The sequence below is a fragment of the Acipenser ruthenus genome, chromosome 24, assembly GCF_902713425.1.
Source record: "Acipenser ruthenus chromosome 24, fAciRut3.2 maternal haplotype, whole genome shotgun sequence".
NCBI classification, from domain to species: domain Eukaryota; kingdom Metazoa; phylum Chordata; class Actinopteri; order Acipenseriformes; family Acipenseridae; genus Acipenser; species Acipenser ruthenus.
The window spans coordinates 5,454,180-5,469,405 of NC_081212.1; the positions used below are offsets into that span (position 1 = coordinate 5,454,180).

The window sequence follows — 15,226 nt, forward strand, 5'->3', positions numbered from 1 at the left end:
TGGGATGTCACCTGCACTGTATATTCATGTCTGTAACCTGTATTTCGTTGCTCGGAGTCCTCCTACCTTCCCCAGACCTGTAGGCTCACCTACAGTATGTGTTGCTCAAGATTTCCATCTATAGAGGCCTGTAGGTTTTTACCTGCAGCTTTGTTTGCTCAAAATTGAATCTCCTGAGAACTGTAACTGTGCTTACAGTATTGCTGTGATTGTGTTCTGTACTGTCTTTGGATTGGCTTTGTTCCTGAATTAAACAGTTTTGATTGAAGATTACCTCAAGAAGACTGACTTGTTATTTTTAAGAAGTAAACAAACTTTACAAATTACCGAGCCAAGCCCGGTGGAACTGAACCCCGACCGGAGGACCTTCAAAAGAGAGACGCACTTCAAGGACATGAACCCTGAAAAACACTGACTAAGAGACAGACTGTAAACCAGCCGTTCAGACAGTGAGAGTATATGGTTGCTTGCTACTGTACTTAAATAGAACGCTGAAATCTAAAGGGAAATTGCTGTGTTTGAGTAGGACAGGACCAACGCTTCCCGACTGAACAATTCCATCAGAGAAATGAAAAGACATAATTTCAGTCTGGTTTAACAAGGGAAGTCGATCAATTTTTGTTAATCCTAAGGGATTCCTTGTAAAAGGGGGAGAGTGCACGCCCTGAATTAAACAAATAATTTGTACAATTGAAAAATATGTGATAATTAATAATGGAGAATTTTGTAAAGAAGACTGACTTACTATTTTTAAGAAGTAAACGAACCTTACACTATACAGTTAACTAATTTGGCTTAATAAAGTCGAATGAAACCTAGCGAATAATGTTACATTAAACATATGGAATTACCGCTTTGTATGCAATTCCATATGTTTGACTGAAAAAATCAAAATATTTGATTTGAGTAATTACATATTAAGAACCACTGAGAATGATTGCAAATATCACAAACTAAGAAAAGGAAATTAAAAGCTACTTAATTTGGCTGCATACTCAGCAAAGAAAACGAGGGGGACTTGGATAAACATGGAACAAAATATTTCCATTAACATTGAATGATATTCCATACTGCCCGTACATTACATGGAACACAGTGCTGAATCCTGTAAGTGTTGCAAGGATCTTAAAGGATTTAAAGCAAAAAGGAAGTGAAAGTGTTTTAAACTTGTATATTCAGGTTGTAGCTGGTTGATTGATAATCAAGGGGGAAAAAATCAGTCACGTGACTCATGGGAGACATAGCGATTGGAAAAATCAAAAGTTTCTGCTAGCTATAAGGAAAAGATGAAAAAATGAAAAAATATAACCCATTTGCCAGTCAAATAGCTGAGATAAAAAAACAATCTAAAAAACAGACTATATTGGTGATTTGATGGTTACGATGCACCCCCCCGCCCCCCCGCCCCCCCGCCCCCATGCTCTCCACTGGAAACAGGGTTGAGCTGTGGTTATGCAGGCATTGTGACGTGTGTGTCTAGCAAAGTACTGATAAGAAATGTAGCAACAACTTAGACAAATATTTCAACAAGAAGTCTTAAAGGATATTCAAGATTTCTTTATAATATATATTGGATATATATTGTTATAAGCTCATATATTGAGCTTATAACAATATATATACTGAGCTTATAACATTTCAGAAGTACTGTAATGTAGTATGCACTTTTTCAGATTTTATTAAGTTATTTAAAATTAACACAAAAAACAACAATAGTGCAAAAAAATCATCAAAAACAGAAAAATGCAAATATCAACACTATACAGGGTGATTAGAAAGTAAGTTTACCACAGCAATGCACCAGATCACACTGCACATCAAGCACGCAGTCCATTCAATAGGTGATTATATGTTAGATATATCATTATGATTGACAAAAATAACCGACGTAATGAAGCAGTCCAGTTAAATATTACAAAGCTTTGGTGGCACATTAGTTAACAGCAAAAAAAAAAACACACTGAATCAATAGCAATGTAATTGTTTTTGGTCTTTACAATCACCCTCTTTTGTTGTAAGTGGTACACAATGTTAGAATGAGCATGGAAATGAAGAATGATGTACGATGGGGTTGAAGTCAAGGCAGTTAAGTGTTACATTCAAGTGAACCCCATTGCCTTGTCAGGTGTCAGGGGTAAATTGAGAGAATTAGTGCTCCAGCCTTTCGGAAACCGTCTTGCGCCCCCCCAGGGATGCCCTGGCACCGCAGTTTGGGAGCCACTGATTTTCACAGCTGTGTTTGCCATCCCTTCTTTCTTCCTATATTCGGTCAAGATGCTCACAGCTGTTGGCATAAATTGGATTTTCATAATTGTTTCCTGAAAAACAGATGAAGAGATCAGAAAATGTCATGCTAAATATTAAATGGTATTGACTAAGCGTTGGCCGTATACAGCCAGAAAAACGTGATGTGATTACTAGCCTCCCAATGTATGGTTACGTATATCCTGAGAGATGCCTAGTGTTTCATGTTACAGAGAGAGCAAGACCTTGATCCTATTATAACAAATGTTCCCTTTATCATTGTATGTGTGTTATCAATGGTGATGTGAATGGGTTAACACATTCAAATAAAGTGTCTTTATTTTAAGCGCCACCGCCATCTTGATCTTATTGTATTACTCTTGCTCTTATTGTATTACTTGTATTGTAACGCTTGAAATGTTTTTGCTTACGATTGTAAGTCGCCCTGGATAAGGGCGTCTGCTAAGAAATAAATAATAATAATAATAATAATAGTGAAAAGCAGGACACTGCCAGCAAAAAGAGAACTTGATCCAATGGGGCAGATTACAATTTTGCTGATCTAGCCTACGTAGAGTATGTCTATGGCAGGCAACTACTTTTTTTATCAAACTGCTTGCATCATAAAAAGGAAAGAAAAGGATTGCGATCAGCTGCCCTCTTAAAGCACATGAACCAAAGCTGTATTGAAGCGTGAGTTTGCGCAATTAGATTTAAATAAATTATAGCGACTGTATATGCTTTAAAGGACTGAATGAAACCAAAGGTTATTAGGGCTACACAAATAAGTGAAATTAAGGTATTGATCTGTTAGGATGAGGCGAAAGAACAAAACACTCACAACTTGAAATTATTTATTATATTATTCTTACTTGAGGGTTTACTTCGCTTCTTGGCAGCTTTTTTAACAGCATCCGTCTGGTAATCAGGATCGTGCATCCGATTTTCTTAAAAAAAATAAAAAATAAAAATATATTTCTAAAAAAAAATGGTCTGTAACTACCCACTCCAGATAGAATACAGGACTTTTAAAGTTGTATGCGTTCATGTATAGATGACAACTCTCTATAAAGAGAATCGAAATGGGCCACTTTGGGTTTTTTAACATTTTTTTTATATATACAAAATATGGGTACGCTATTTAAACTATTTAATGCACAACAAAATGATATGATCGATCACAATGCTTTGGGAAATGCATGATGGGAGTGCATGCAGAGAATGCATCTGTATTCTGAAGTGTAGATGACTTGTCTATATTCTTTGCTGCTGTAGTATGTGCCACTGTTGTAAATAGGAACTCTGATGAAGATGACAGATCTTATTTGATAGGCAATGTAAACAAAACTGCACATCGTTATTACAGTTCTTGTTAACTGGTACTTTAGACGCTATAAGGATAGCGCTGCCATAATTAAAATTGCATGCCAGGATTAGTTAACACGCATGACATCAGATACAGATACTAAGCAGTACTGTGTATTAAAAGCATTCACTTGTCTTACTGAACATACGCAGTAATAACAATGTTACTCACCATACTCAACTTTTTCCACTTTCAGCTGTTTTTCTCCATCGTGGAAATGATTGTCTAAAAAAATGTTTGACGTAATTCAGCTGTGGTTTCCTACAATCAGTTCCACACTAAATATAATTCATAGTATATTTATAAAATAATATTTTACACTGTGATTTAACCATCCCTATTCTAGTTGGTTGTACATTGTACATTACGCAGGGTATAACACTGCTCCCCTTTAAACCGTCATTTTTTTCACTTGATCCAAACCATTAGGTATGCTCTCCTGCTACATCTGGCATCAGCAGGCGGTTCCAGCATTACAACGTCATGATGCTAAAGGCGATCAGATACTAAAATGCAATGTCTGATAATAAAATCGATAACATTGGATTTTTATAAGTATTAAGAGAAGGACTTACGTTGTGCAAGGCTGTCATTTCTAGGGACATCCAATTGATAACCTGCACCATGTAGTCCTGACTGATTTTCTAATGAAATGAAAATAGAAATATTAAATTCACTACAGTGTGTAGCCCAATGTGCTTAGAAAAGAAACCGAATATGAATTACTGTACTACTGTTATGGCTTCCGGTAGACTTTTGAGATATAATTTTGTAGTTTCTTTGATTACGTGATGTTAAATTAATATATATATATATATATATATATATATATATATATATATATATATATATATATATATATATATATATATATATTTAATTATGGCTCAATACTAAAATTCCAGGTGATGCAAAACTTTTGGCCATAGCTTTAGGCTTGTGGAATCAGATATTGATTCTTTCAACCCACAAAATCCACCCTCAATTCAATGGAACAGTATGAGCACAAGTAACTTATGAATATGAAATGTAGAGCCACTCTAGTTACACATACAGTTACAGATCTTGCAAGGGATTCTATTCCAGTATAATAATATACAGTAATTATTATTAACTTTACTCACCAGAATGAGCTTTTCTTACATTCAGCTGCTTTTCTCCTTTGTGGAACGGACTGCCTTAAATAAACAAGGTTAGTATACATTTAACTTCAAAGACAATTCCAAATCTAAAAGTGGGCTCTATTCATAAAGCTTTGACTTGGAGCTACTTAAATATATTTCTGTTAATGAAAATATTATTCATAAAAGCAGAGTCATTAGTTAAAGCTTTGTGAATTATTGTTTAATTTAATTTTAAACATACTTTATGAAAAGATTATGTCAACATGCATGTTAATATAAATCATGTATATAATGTTATATATACATAAGATAACCTAATATGTTTTTTTTTAGGTACTGTAAAAACTTACTTTGATTCTCGTCCACTTTTCTAACATCCTGGTTTGATGGATTTTCTTAAAAAAAAAAAGCAAACACACTGTGAAATGTAAATCAGATTATACACAGGAACAAAATAACTATGGATATTCTATACAGAGTTTCCCATAGAGTCAGACATCATAGGCATAATTATTAATATTGCTTGTCTGTTTATTTCTTTCAGGTGTGAAGCGTCTTTAAAGGAGGAACTCATTCACATTTTGTTGGTGTGTGGTGCAGATAGGATATAGCGCCTGATTCAACAGAGAGCTTTCTGATCGGCATAATACATGAGACTATGCTGTACTTATGGACACCCTGTACTGTATGTACAAGGCTTGAATTCAAGCCATACTTTAAAATGGCTATGGGGCTGCCATAACGTCGATTAAATCCAGGCCCTAATTGAAAGGGAAAGCCTAATGCGACTTACTTTGCTTATGATCAGCTTTTTTTAAGTCCACTTGGTTCATTTGAAACAGCTGATTTTCTTTAGATAAAAAAGAACAAAGAAAAAACAAACAATAAAACACAGGTCAGTCATGAAGCCTGAGTATCTAGTAATTATACTGTAGAAATGGAATCTATTTTCAGCTGAGTTGAAATATGTATAATACACTCTAGACAGGGTTTCACTAGCTGATTAGAGACATTATAGAGGTATTGTGTTTCTTTAAACCAGCATGCAGGGTTCACCGAAGAAAAGCCTCGACGCTGAAGGGGGAGAAACTTGACAAAACATCCCTAACAAAATCTAAAACATATAAATATCCAACCTGTGTGATTTTACAACTTAGACAGCTGGGACCAAGAAAGCTTATCATTGAAAATACTGTAATGCTCACAAGGAATATTGTGCCACTCGATAGTACACATTATAGCATCGCCCTCGACTTTCTTTACGTACTGTAATTATTATTTAGCAATTCCTAAATTGCTTCTTCGGGTAGAATTGGATGTTGTTTTTGATTTTGTCCTTTTTTTTACTGTACCATGATGTTGCATATTGGTTTTTGACAACTGGTGGGTGTAGGAGTCAGGGATATTACAGTAAGAAATATTATTTTTATTCTCCGAAAACAGTATTTGCTAATCAAGGGTTCCGTTTTTTTGCTTTCACTTCCGTATTTGGAAATCTGGAATCTGGCTATCAAGATGAGAGGTTACTGCTGATGGTAATTTCAACAGTAGTCTGGAACTATGGCGTTCTAAGAAGTGCGATCTGGAATCTGTAAGCAGAATTTCAACAGTAGTCTGGAACTATGGCGTTCTAAGAAGTGCGATCTGGAATCTGTAATTAGAAGTCACCTCTGCTCCTTGTTTGACCTTGACCTTTTTTCTAGAACAATAAAAAAAAAAAATCTGCAAAGCTTCTTCCAAATGCACATAAACAATACACAAGCCTGATATTAGTCCTTTTTCAAATTACTGATTCAGTTGGTAAAAACCACAGGTTCCCTTATCTTTGAAATTGTGTACAGTTACTGCATTCCACTGTGTGCGGTAACTGCTAGTATACTGTTTTATATTAATAAAGGTGTCTATTGATATAAAAAGTGCCGCCACTGAGATAATTCAACTTTGTGGAGGGGATCCTATTTAGTATTTTAAAAGGACCGCAGTATTTAAATCTACCACTGCAAAGATCTGAGTTAAACATGAAATGATACATGCAATGAATAATTAATAGACAATTACCTATGTTGTAGGTCACGTTGGCATAAATAGGTTCTTCAGCTTTGCGACCTGAAGTAAAAACAAGGAACTATTAAACAGTACATAACGTCTTTAAACTTCCCGCAATAGCTGTGTGTGGATAGTTCGATGCAGTGGTGGCTAATAGGTGGATCTCGAGAGATTTTTGGTGGATCTTGGGGCAAATCTGAACAAGCATCAACACATAAGCATTGCCCAGGTTTAACAGGTTTGATTGCGTATTTAAAAATTATAATTCCTGACAATGAATACATAGAAAGAAAAATGACATTAATTCCAAACAGTAGATGGCGCTGATAACTGTACTCTGGTTTCCATACCTCAGTAACCATAGCAACAAGCACCATCAATGAGTTGATTGGTAGTGTACAGTTTGTGTTTGGTGGTTTCAATGGATCGCTTTGTTGTATGAGTTACAAAAGATGGAGGAAAGCCTTCTGTGCCTTCCAGTAGTACCAATTTGGATGATTTGATTTCCAATATGTGAGAGTAGGTGTTAAAACTTCATGCTGATATTGGACTCAGCTCTCGCCAAGATAAGCACCAACTAAGACTTCTTTTACTGTAAACTAATGTGATCCATCTACGTTTCCTTCCATCTGATGATGTAGATATCCTTCTGCCTGGAGTGTGACACAAATCCTCGACAACCCACCTCCATTGGGTAAACCTGGACTCTCCATCCTCGCTGTTCTGCTTCAGCAGCTAGTTGAGCGTACCGAAGTTTACTTTATTATACTCTTGTTCACTTTGTTGCTGGTGGATCACGGAGCTCATTGAGATCCACCAAATGGATCTCAATACTTGGTGTATTGGCCACCACTGGTTTAATGCGTAATAACTATTCCTCATTTTGCAATATGTATTTATCTCTCTCATAATAGTAGAAAAAGACAGAACAGCCACTACATATTTAATGGATACATTTGAAGCAGAAAAATTATTTAAACAGATACACTCTTCGAAATAAACAATGTTGAAAGCAGGTATGATGAAAATTAACACGCACATTTACCTTGGTAAACGTTTTAAGGTTAGGTGGAAAGACAGCTGGACGGACAGACTGGCAGACAGAAAGACAGAAAGAGAGCAATTACCTTTTTTCTTCTTTCTTTCCACAACAGTAGGATCACTAAAAGAAATGAAATGTACTAAAATGATATAAGCTCTATTGGACATGTGAATAATTAATACATTACACTGTTTAACATCTTTATTAGATAAAAACAGACATGTTTTTTTAAAAGGAAAAAAAAACACCTGGGCCTTTTACAAACTTAGATCCAAACAACTATAATTGAGGGGCTCTTAAGCACGCTCTAGTTATAGTCTGGAATATTAATTAAAAACGGGAGAAAACAGTAAAAGTATGTCCCAAGTGTTGATAATATATTTCACCAAAATAATGCTTTATATATATATATATATATATATATATAACAAATACGGTACCTTGGTACTAATCCTGAGTCTGGCTTACCTTTAAAAACAATAAAACACTGCTTCATTAATATGAACAGACACATAATTCCCGTTGTAATGTCTACATTTCAAAATCAATTTTCTTTTAACATGAGCTACATTATTCATTACCGCTGGATCCACGTTTCCATAGAAAACACGCAAGCATTGAGATCAGCAGCAGAATGACCCCCAGTCCTCCTCCTCCTCCTGTGATAATATACCACCTCATTTCAGAACGTACGCCAGCAGCTTTAAACGCAAAAACAGGAAAGCACAATAAGAAAACCTCTCAGAGGTGTGATCAAACTGATGACCGTAACTTAAATTCAGAAAACAAGAGTGCTGATAACCACATGCATAATGTGCATCATCTACAATGCAGGCAGAAAGAGACTGGCCTTTGCATGAAACAGTGATAACACAGGATGTCACTATTTTAATCAATCTCAATCTCTCAATCTCTCAAACCCTCAATCTCTCTCTCTCTCTCTCTCTCTCTGGCCAAAAGTTTAGCATCACCTAGAATCTTAGATATTTAATAAATACATAAATAAACTACATGAACCTAATTTATGAACCTTTGATTTAACATCATGTCATCAAAGAAACTACAAAATGATATGGAAAACTACAAAGTGGTATGTAATGCAATATGTTAACATAACATTATTCAACAGGTTTCATTCGACTTTATGAAGCCCAATTAGTTAATTGTATAGGGTGATGCAAAAGTTGTGGCCACAGCTGTGTATATCTATATATTCACAGTGACTATATACCTTCTTTGGCAAGGCAGGCAGTGGCACCACAATGGCAATGCAATGGCTAAGTTCTGAAGGGCACTACTGTTTTCTACAGTATGTTATAACAAATGCAGCCAATGCACACTGGAAATCCCCTATCATCGTGCCGAGTCCTACATGACCATATGCATTATTTGTTCCATATCCAATGGGCACATTTTGTAAGGGTTACTACACTAGTATAATGAATAGTATACCCTGATACTGATATCATACAGCCATCTGAAATGTCTTTGTATCAGATGGCTTTTATCAGCTAATTTGCATCCAATGGAAGTTACGTCACATTAGGATTAGCTATCCATTTTATTTATTATTATTTAACTATATATAATAAAAAACTATAGTATAGGATACTGTAAGGTGCAACTGTTTTTCACCCACTCATGACCTCATGTGGGGTGGATAACAGCTTGTATCATATACAGTATTCTACATATAACACAGGTATCCTGATATTGTTCATATTTTCCATGGCGGTGCTTTCTCTGTAGAAGTCGTTCTGTTCCTCTCAGTATTAGTTTCATACAAGCACAGTGTTGCATGGAGGAGGAGTGGTTTATAGACTGTGCTTGACCTTCCGAGAGCATGGTCAACAAGAGATTTGTAACCAGTGTTTCACGGTCATTGGAAAAGATTATGTGTGTATCGTCTGTGCTTTTACGGATTGTTTGAGAAACAATCATTCACACATCAATTATAAAAAAAAATTATTGAAAGTGTGTTTTCATCATGTTTGCTCTCTAATACCCCTAGCACTTACACCCTGCTCTGCAAGACAAAGGGTAGACTTTGTAACAAGGGAGCACTGTAACCAGTTTACAGCTATGGCCACAAATTTTGCATCATCCTATAGAATGAACAAATTTGGCTTCATAAAGTCAAATGAAACCTGCTGAATAATGTTACGTTAACATATTGCATTACATACCACTTTGTAGTTTTCCATATACTTAACGAAATAGTGACGAAAATTGAATAATGTGTCATTTCGTAATCTAACATGAAATACTGTACTACTATTATGGCTTCCGGTAGACTTTGGCGATACCATTTTGCAGTTTCTTAGATTAAAAGAAGTTAAAGGATAGAAATTATGTTTTTTTTAATTTTTATTATGTCTCAATCCTAAAATTTTAGGTGACGGCCATAGCTGTATACTGTGTTTGTTAATGGAAACTAACATTTCAGTCTTAAAGGTTAGAATTCATTTAGGGACAAAAGCAAAACTGTGATTTAGGTTCATGCGTAGGTGCTCCTGAAAGCAGCGGTGTTCCTTTGGACAAATCTACAATGCGTTGGTACAAAAACAGACACACCAGAACTTCATTTGTCATTTACCTCTTGTTGTGAGTTGAACCTCCTGCACTCCCAAACTGCAGTTAACACCATCATACAGCTCACACAAGTATCTCCCTTGATCTTCTGACTGTGTTCTGCTGAGAAGTATGGAAAAGTTTCCCTCTTTCGACAGAGTCGGGAATAGGATGATTCTGCCTTTTCGGTTATCCCAGAACTTTGGAGTTTCTGATTCTCCAATTTCCACTAAAAACTGTAGTTGAGATGTTGTTTCATTGATGAAAGTCCACACAACAGCTGTGTTCCCCTGCATGGCCTGACTGAGGAGGCTGCTGTCAAACTGGCATGGAATGAGGGTCTTGGAATCAAGAGTTCCATTGACTTGTGTCTTAACAATAACTTCCCTCTCACACTTATTGCTAGCTGGAAAAAGAACAAGAGTTACCATCACCATAGTGGATAACATCCTAAAATAACAGAGAGGAATTTTGAACTTAATGATTCCTGATTATATTTAATGTTGCATTTTTTTATATATACAGTACTGCCAAACATCTGTGACGTTCATTTGACATGTGAAACCTTGCCTCTGCTTTCCTCTTCAGCGTATTCTGTAGCGGAGCACACAGTCTAAAAGGATTCGTACAGGAACGAGGTTTCTGGTGGTAGAATACTATTGTGTAAAATCTAACGTGTGCTGCATTCGCAAATGGCAGAATGTGCTGTTGTTAGCCATGAATTGTAGAGTGATTGGTATTTTATCATCTGTTGAATGGATAGATTGTATAGAAGGCACAGAGTCTGCTTGTTGAGATGGGTTAGGTGTGCTGTAGCAGGGTTGAGTATGATCCTAGGAAGCTGCAGTAGCCAAACTGGGGTGCTTTTTCAGGACCCACCCTGGTTTCACTCACATACCACAGGGCTCCCCAGATTGGAAACCTTTTTAACAGAGTTTATAATTCAGGAGTGGCCAAGGTTGGCCTTTTCACTCCTGGTCTTTGTTCCAACCCTGTTCTAAATTGTTTAATTGAACCAATTAAACCTCCATCCCTGAAGTTGTTATTTATAGCATTTACCTGTTAAACCTGGAATAGGTTGGCCCTCCAGGACCGTGATTGGACACCCCTGTTATAATGGCTTACATCCTGCATTGAGTTTCAAGTGAAAATGCGAAAATTGATATGCCGAAAAGCAGAAAGATATATCATTGCAAACTAAAACTAGAAGCCACCTTTTTTATCGGTTATTTTTAGTTTACATTTCCGGTATTTTTTTAATTGTGCTATTTAATTTAACAGTATTTTGAATGTACTCCCCTATTAAAATGTAACAATATGTTTTTCTTTACGGCTCCATTTACTTTTTACAAATATAAATGTTTGCTCCTAAATGACAAAGTTCATCATATTTAATATGTAAAGTTTATTGAAGGCTACAGTATTTCTGGTTTGGGATTCAACAAACACGATTGCTGCAGTATGTTTTAAATGTGGATATTATATAGCAGCACACTGCATAATCTTTTGTTTGGTGAATTATATTGCTTAAATAGTAAAAACAAAGAAACGTACAAAGGACCAGTTATCCACAATCATTTGAATCTTTTTAAAGTGTGTGAAACACCCGCAAAGATTCAAGAACCCTCCCCACCCAAGCTGTTTTCTTAATAGTTTTGTGTACTAGTATATTTCGACAAATTGGAAAAAGTAAAAAGCTAGTTAGCAGACATTTTATCTTTTTTATTTTCTTTTTTTACAAATTTACATTGTTTAAAAATTCTAAAACAAAACAGAAACAAGAAAATTCCCTTTTTTCTCTGAATTAATAAAATGAACCTTGTGCAGATGTATTGGCCTGTAACAGTAAAACATGGATTTCAAGTATCAAACTCACAACACATATTTTGTGTGTATTTTTTTCTTAAAGCCAACAGGGTTTTGCCTCAATAATAGCATAGCATAATCTAGTATATTAAACACTAAATGCGCAGTGCTGTATTAGTCATAGCTAACCACGGTATGCTTACCTTTTCCAGCCATAAGGTTCAACGACATCCACAAAACAAAAAGCCTGGTTTTGTGAAGCCCCATTCTAGACCTCTGCGAAGCAGTTTTACAGAATACAGTTCACAAGCCCCTCGTTGACTCAAGTGGTTCGTCAATTATAATAAGAAAACAGCAGCCACAACATAGACCAAACAGAAAAGGAAGAGAGGGTTGGTCATGTCACTTCCTGCATTAGCAGAGTCAATCTCATTGTTTCTTTGTGTTAAAAGAAGACTGCACTAATTTAAAAGATGAGATTACCTTTATGGGGGTTTTGCTAAACTAAGAAAACCACCCCCCTCACCAGCTTGGTGGGAGTAATGCAGTGATCCAGAGTACCTGAGAGATGACGGGCCCCACCGAAAGGAAACCTGTAAGATACAGTTTCACTCTAGAAGTAAAATGACACATATAGCATGTGTTAAAGAGATGGCTCTTACTTCTATAAAGACATTGTGTTAGGCTACAAAAACATGGCAGGCAAATAAAACTAAAGAGCAGGCCCCGATCTCAGGTTAAAGAAGACCCTTAACACAGACTGCTCTTCTTTATTCCAGTGCAATAAATATCACTCAATGATTGCATACATCGAAAACCAAGAAAATGTAAAGCTAGTTATGCTAAAAGTGATCTGGAAGTGTACACTCTCTCTCGGTCTGTCCAGCACAGAAAGCGAGGCGGATAAGCAGACCAACATGGAAGAGAATGTTGCACCTACAAGCAACTTCCAGTAACCAATTTGTACAGACATGAGCGCAAAAATCCTAGAAATAGCATGCACTGTAAATTAACAATATCCACTTCATGGGGGCGGTTTCTGCACTGCTTAAAGGTAAGCAGTGCACAGTATTATATAAAACAACAAATGAATGGTGTTAACAGCATCAATCTTGATGTAATTACTGTAACATCAAATATATTCTATGATCAGTATTTATTTGATTCATACACAGTAGTTTCCTGTTCTGCTAAACAGAGAACTGTGGGATTGAGTAGTGGGAAGAATGATACATGCATAGCATATCACACATGGTTTAGTGTTCCACTGCCTGCCCACATGGTTAACCTAAGCTATCAAAAAGATTGACTTGATATACAGCAAGTCCTACTCCACTTTATCACTTTTTAAGTTATGGATGATGCCCAATTACCTGTATAAATCAGACATTTTAGAGACGACACACTTAATATCTCTCGCCAGTGGATATTGTGGCAGTGAGCATATGTACGTTACACTTTATAGTTTTGTATTTATCTCGCTCTTCCTGTCCTGTTGTAATGAAGCTGGCTTGGGACCTCCTTTGTTGTTAGCAGTTTAAGACCCTGATTAGCACTACTTTTCATTCAACATGATAAAAATACATTGTATATTCCTACTACAGGTGGTTTCACTGTTCCTTGATTAGGATGACACTCGGACAGGTCAAATTAGGTTGTCCTTGTTTCTTGGAATCAAGGGATAATCAGATTATCACTTGGCTCGTAGGAGACACAGCGACTGGAAAGATCTAAAGCTTCTTCTAGCTAGGATTTAAATATTTTAAAATGGTATACATCTTCAGGTCTGGCAGATGTCATATTCCAGACAGAATACAAGTGTAATAATGTCATGAAAAAAATATAACCTAATTTGCCAGACAATTAGCCAAGATACAAAACAGAATTATACATGTGTTTGAATGAATATATACTGGTGACTTGATGGTTAAACTGCAGCTCCCCTCCACTCCCTTGGAAACAGGATGGGGCTGTGGTTACACAGGTTTTGCGACGCGACTTTAACACATCTCTGCAACCAAGAGACTTACTTCACTGACCACCATGCCAGTGTGAAATGTATTTTCCTGTGTTGCACTATTTTAACCCTCCTGCTATTTTTTCTCTCACTCAGAAGCTATTTTAGATGTAAGGTTTTTCAGGTCTCATACATAGCTGGTTTCACAGACCCCATCTGTTTAGGGCTGGACATTTCTGCTCTAGAGCAATTTGTTCTTTAGTAGTTCTGGTTTTGTAACAACCGTTCCCAGGAAAAGAAACCAAAAACAAAAAGTCAGATAGAAACTAGAAACCAGGTGGAGAACTGATCCACTTTATTGATTGGTCTGAATTCTTGTCACTGACAACTAAAGAGAGAAGTGTGCGATACAAACTGAATTTCAACGTGATGCATGTGGTTTTAATGTACCCAACTTTAACCACTAAAATATTTAGCAAAGACGGAGGTTCAGTATTATGATCATTATAATTATCGATTTTAAGATTTCTGTTTTGTAAAGAAGCTTTTTTTTTCTTCCATGTTGTAAACAACATTACACTTAACACCCTGCTAAAAATACAGGATAAGATTGAGAGCGAGAAGGGAATTGGAGGTTACAGAACATCGGCTCTGGGGGTTTAGAAAAAGAAACAAAAAAAACAAAACCAGTTTGATCCACAGAAAAGTCAGGCAGCAGGCACATGAATGTGTATCTAGCTTTTCCACACAACAAAGCAAATCAACCACTACCAAAAGCTAAGAAGTTTGGTTTTTATCATCTTGTACTAGTAACTGTATCGAAAAACAATATTTTAATAAATGTGACGACTTCTGAAACATTAAAGATAAGCAGCGGCACTACACTTAACTGTACCAGAGAGTTGCAGGTTATGATCATGTATTACTATTATTTATAGTAGCTATATTTAACGATGGATTTGTAGCAAGAGAAGTTGCTTCAATGCATGTCCAGGTGGGCTTTAATGCAACATAATAATTATAATATACTTGACAACCTTATCATACAGGCAAGCATTACCTGTATATAT

General features: G+C 36.1%; 1 protein-coding gene across 1 annotated transcript; it reads right to left on the reverse strand.

Moving 5' to 3' along the window:
* Positions 1–1,670: 1,670 nt before the first annotated feature.
* On the reverse strand, positions 1,671–14,340 carry LOC117429647 (uncharacterized). The gene is made up of 13 exons (XM_058998164.1): positions 12,403–14,340; positions 10,419–10,799; positions 8,404–8,523; positions 8,263–8,290; positions 7,908–7,942; positions 6,793–6,840; positions 5,528–5,584; positions 5,085–5,129; positions 4,735–4,788; positions 4,186–4,254; positions 3,782–3,835; positions 3,117–3,191; positions 1,671–2,318 (listed from the first exon to the last, which is right to left on the reverse strand). The coding sequence occupies exons 1-13, from the start codon at positions 12,464–12,466 to the stop codon at positions 2,260–2,262; spliced, it is 1,089 nt and encodes a 362-aa protein (XP_058854147.1). The 5' UTR covers positions 12,467–14,340; the 3' UTR covers positions 1,671–2,259.
* Between the last annotated feature and the right edge of the window lie 886 nt (positions 14,341–15,226).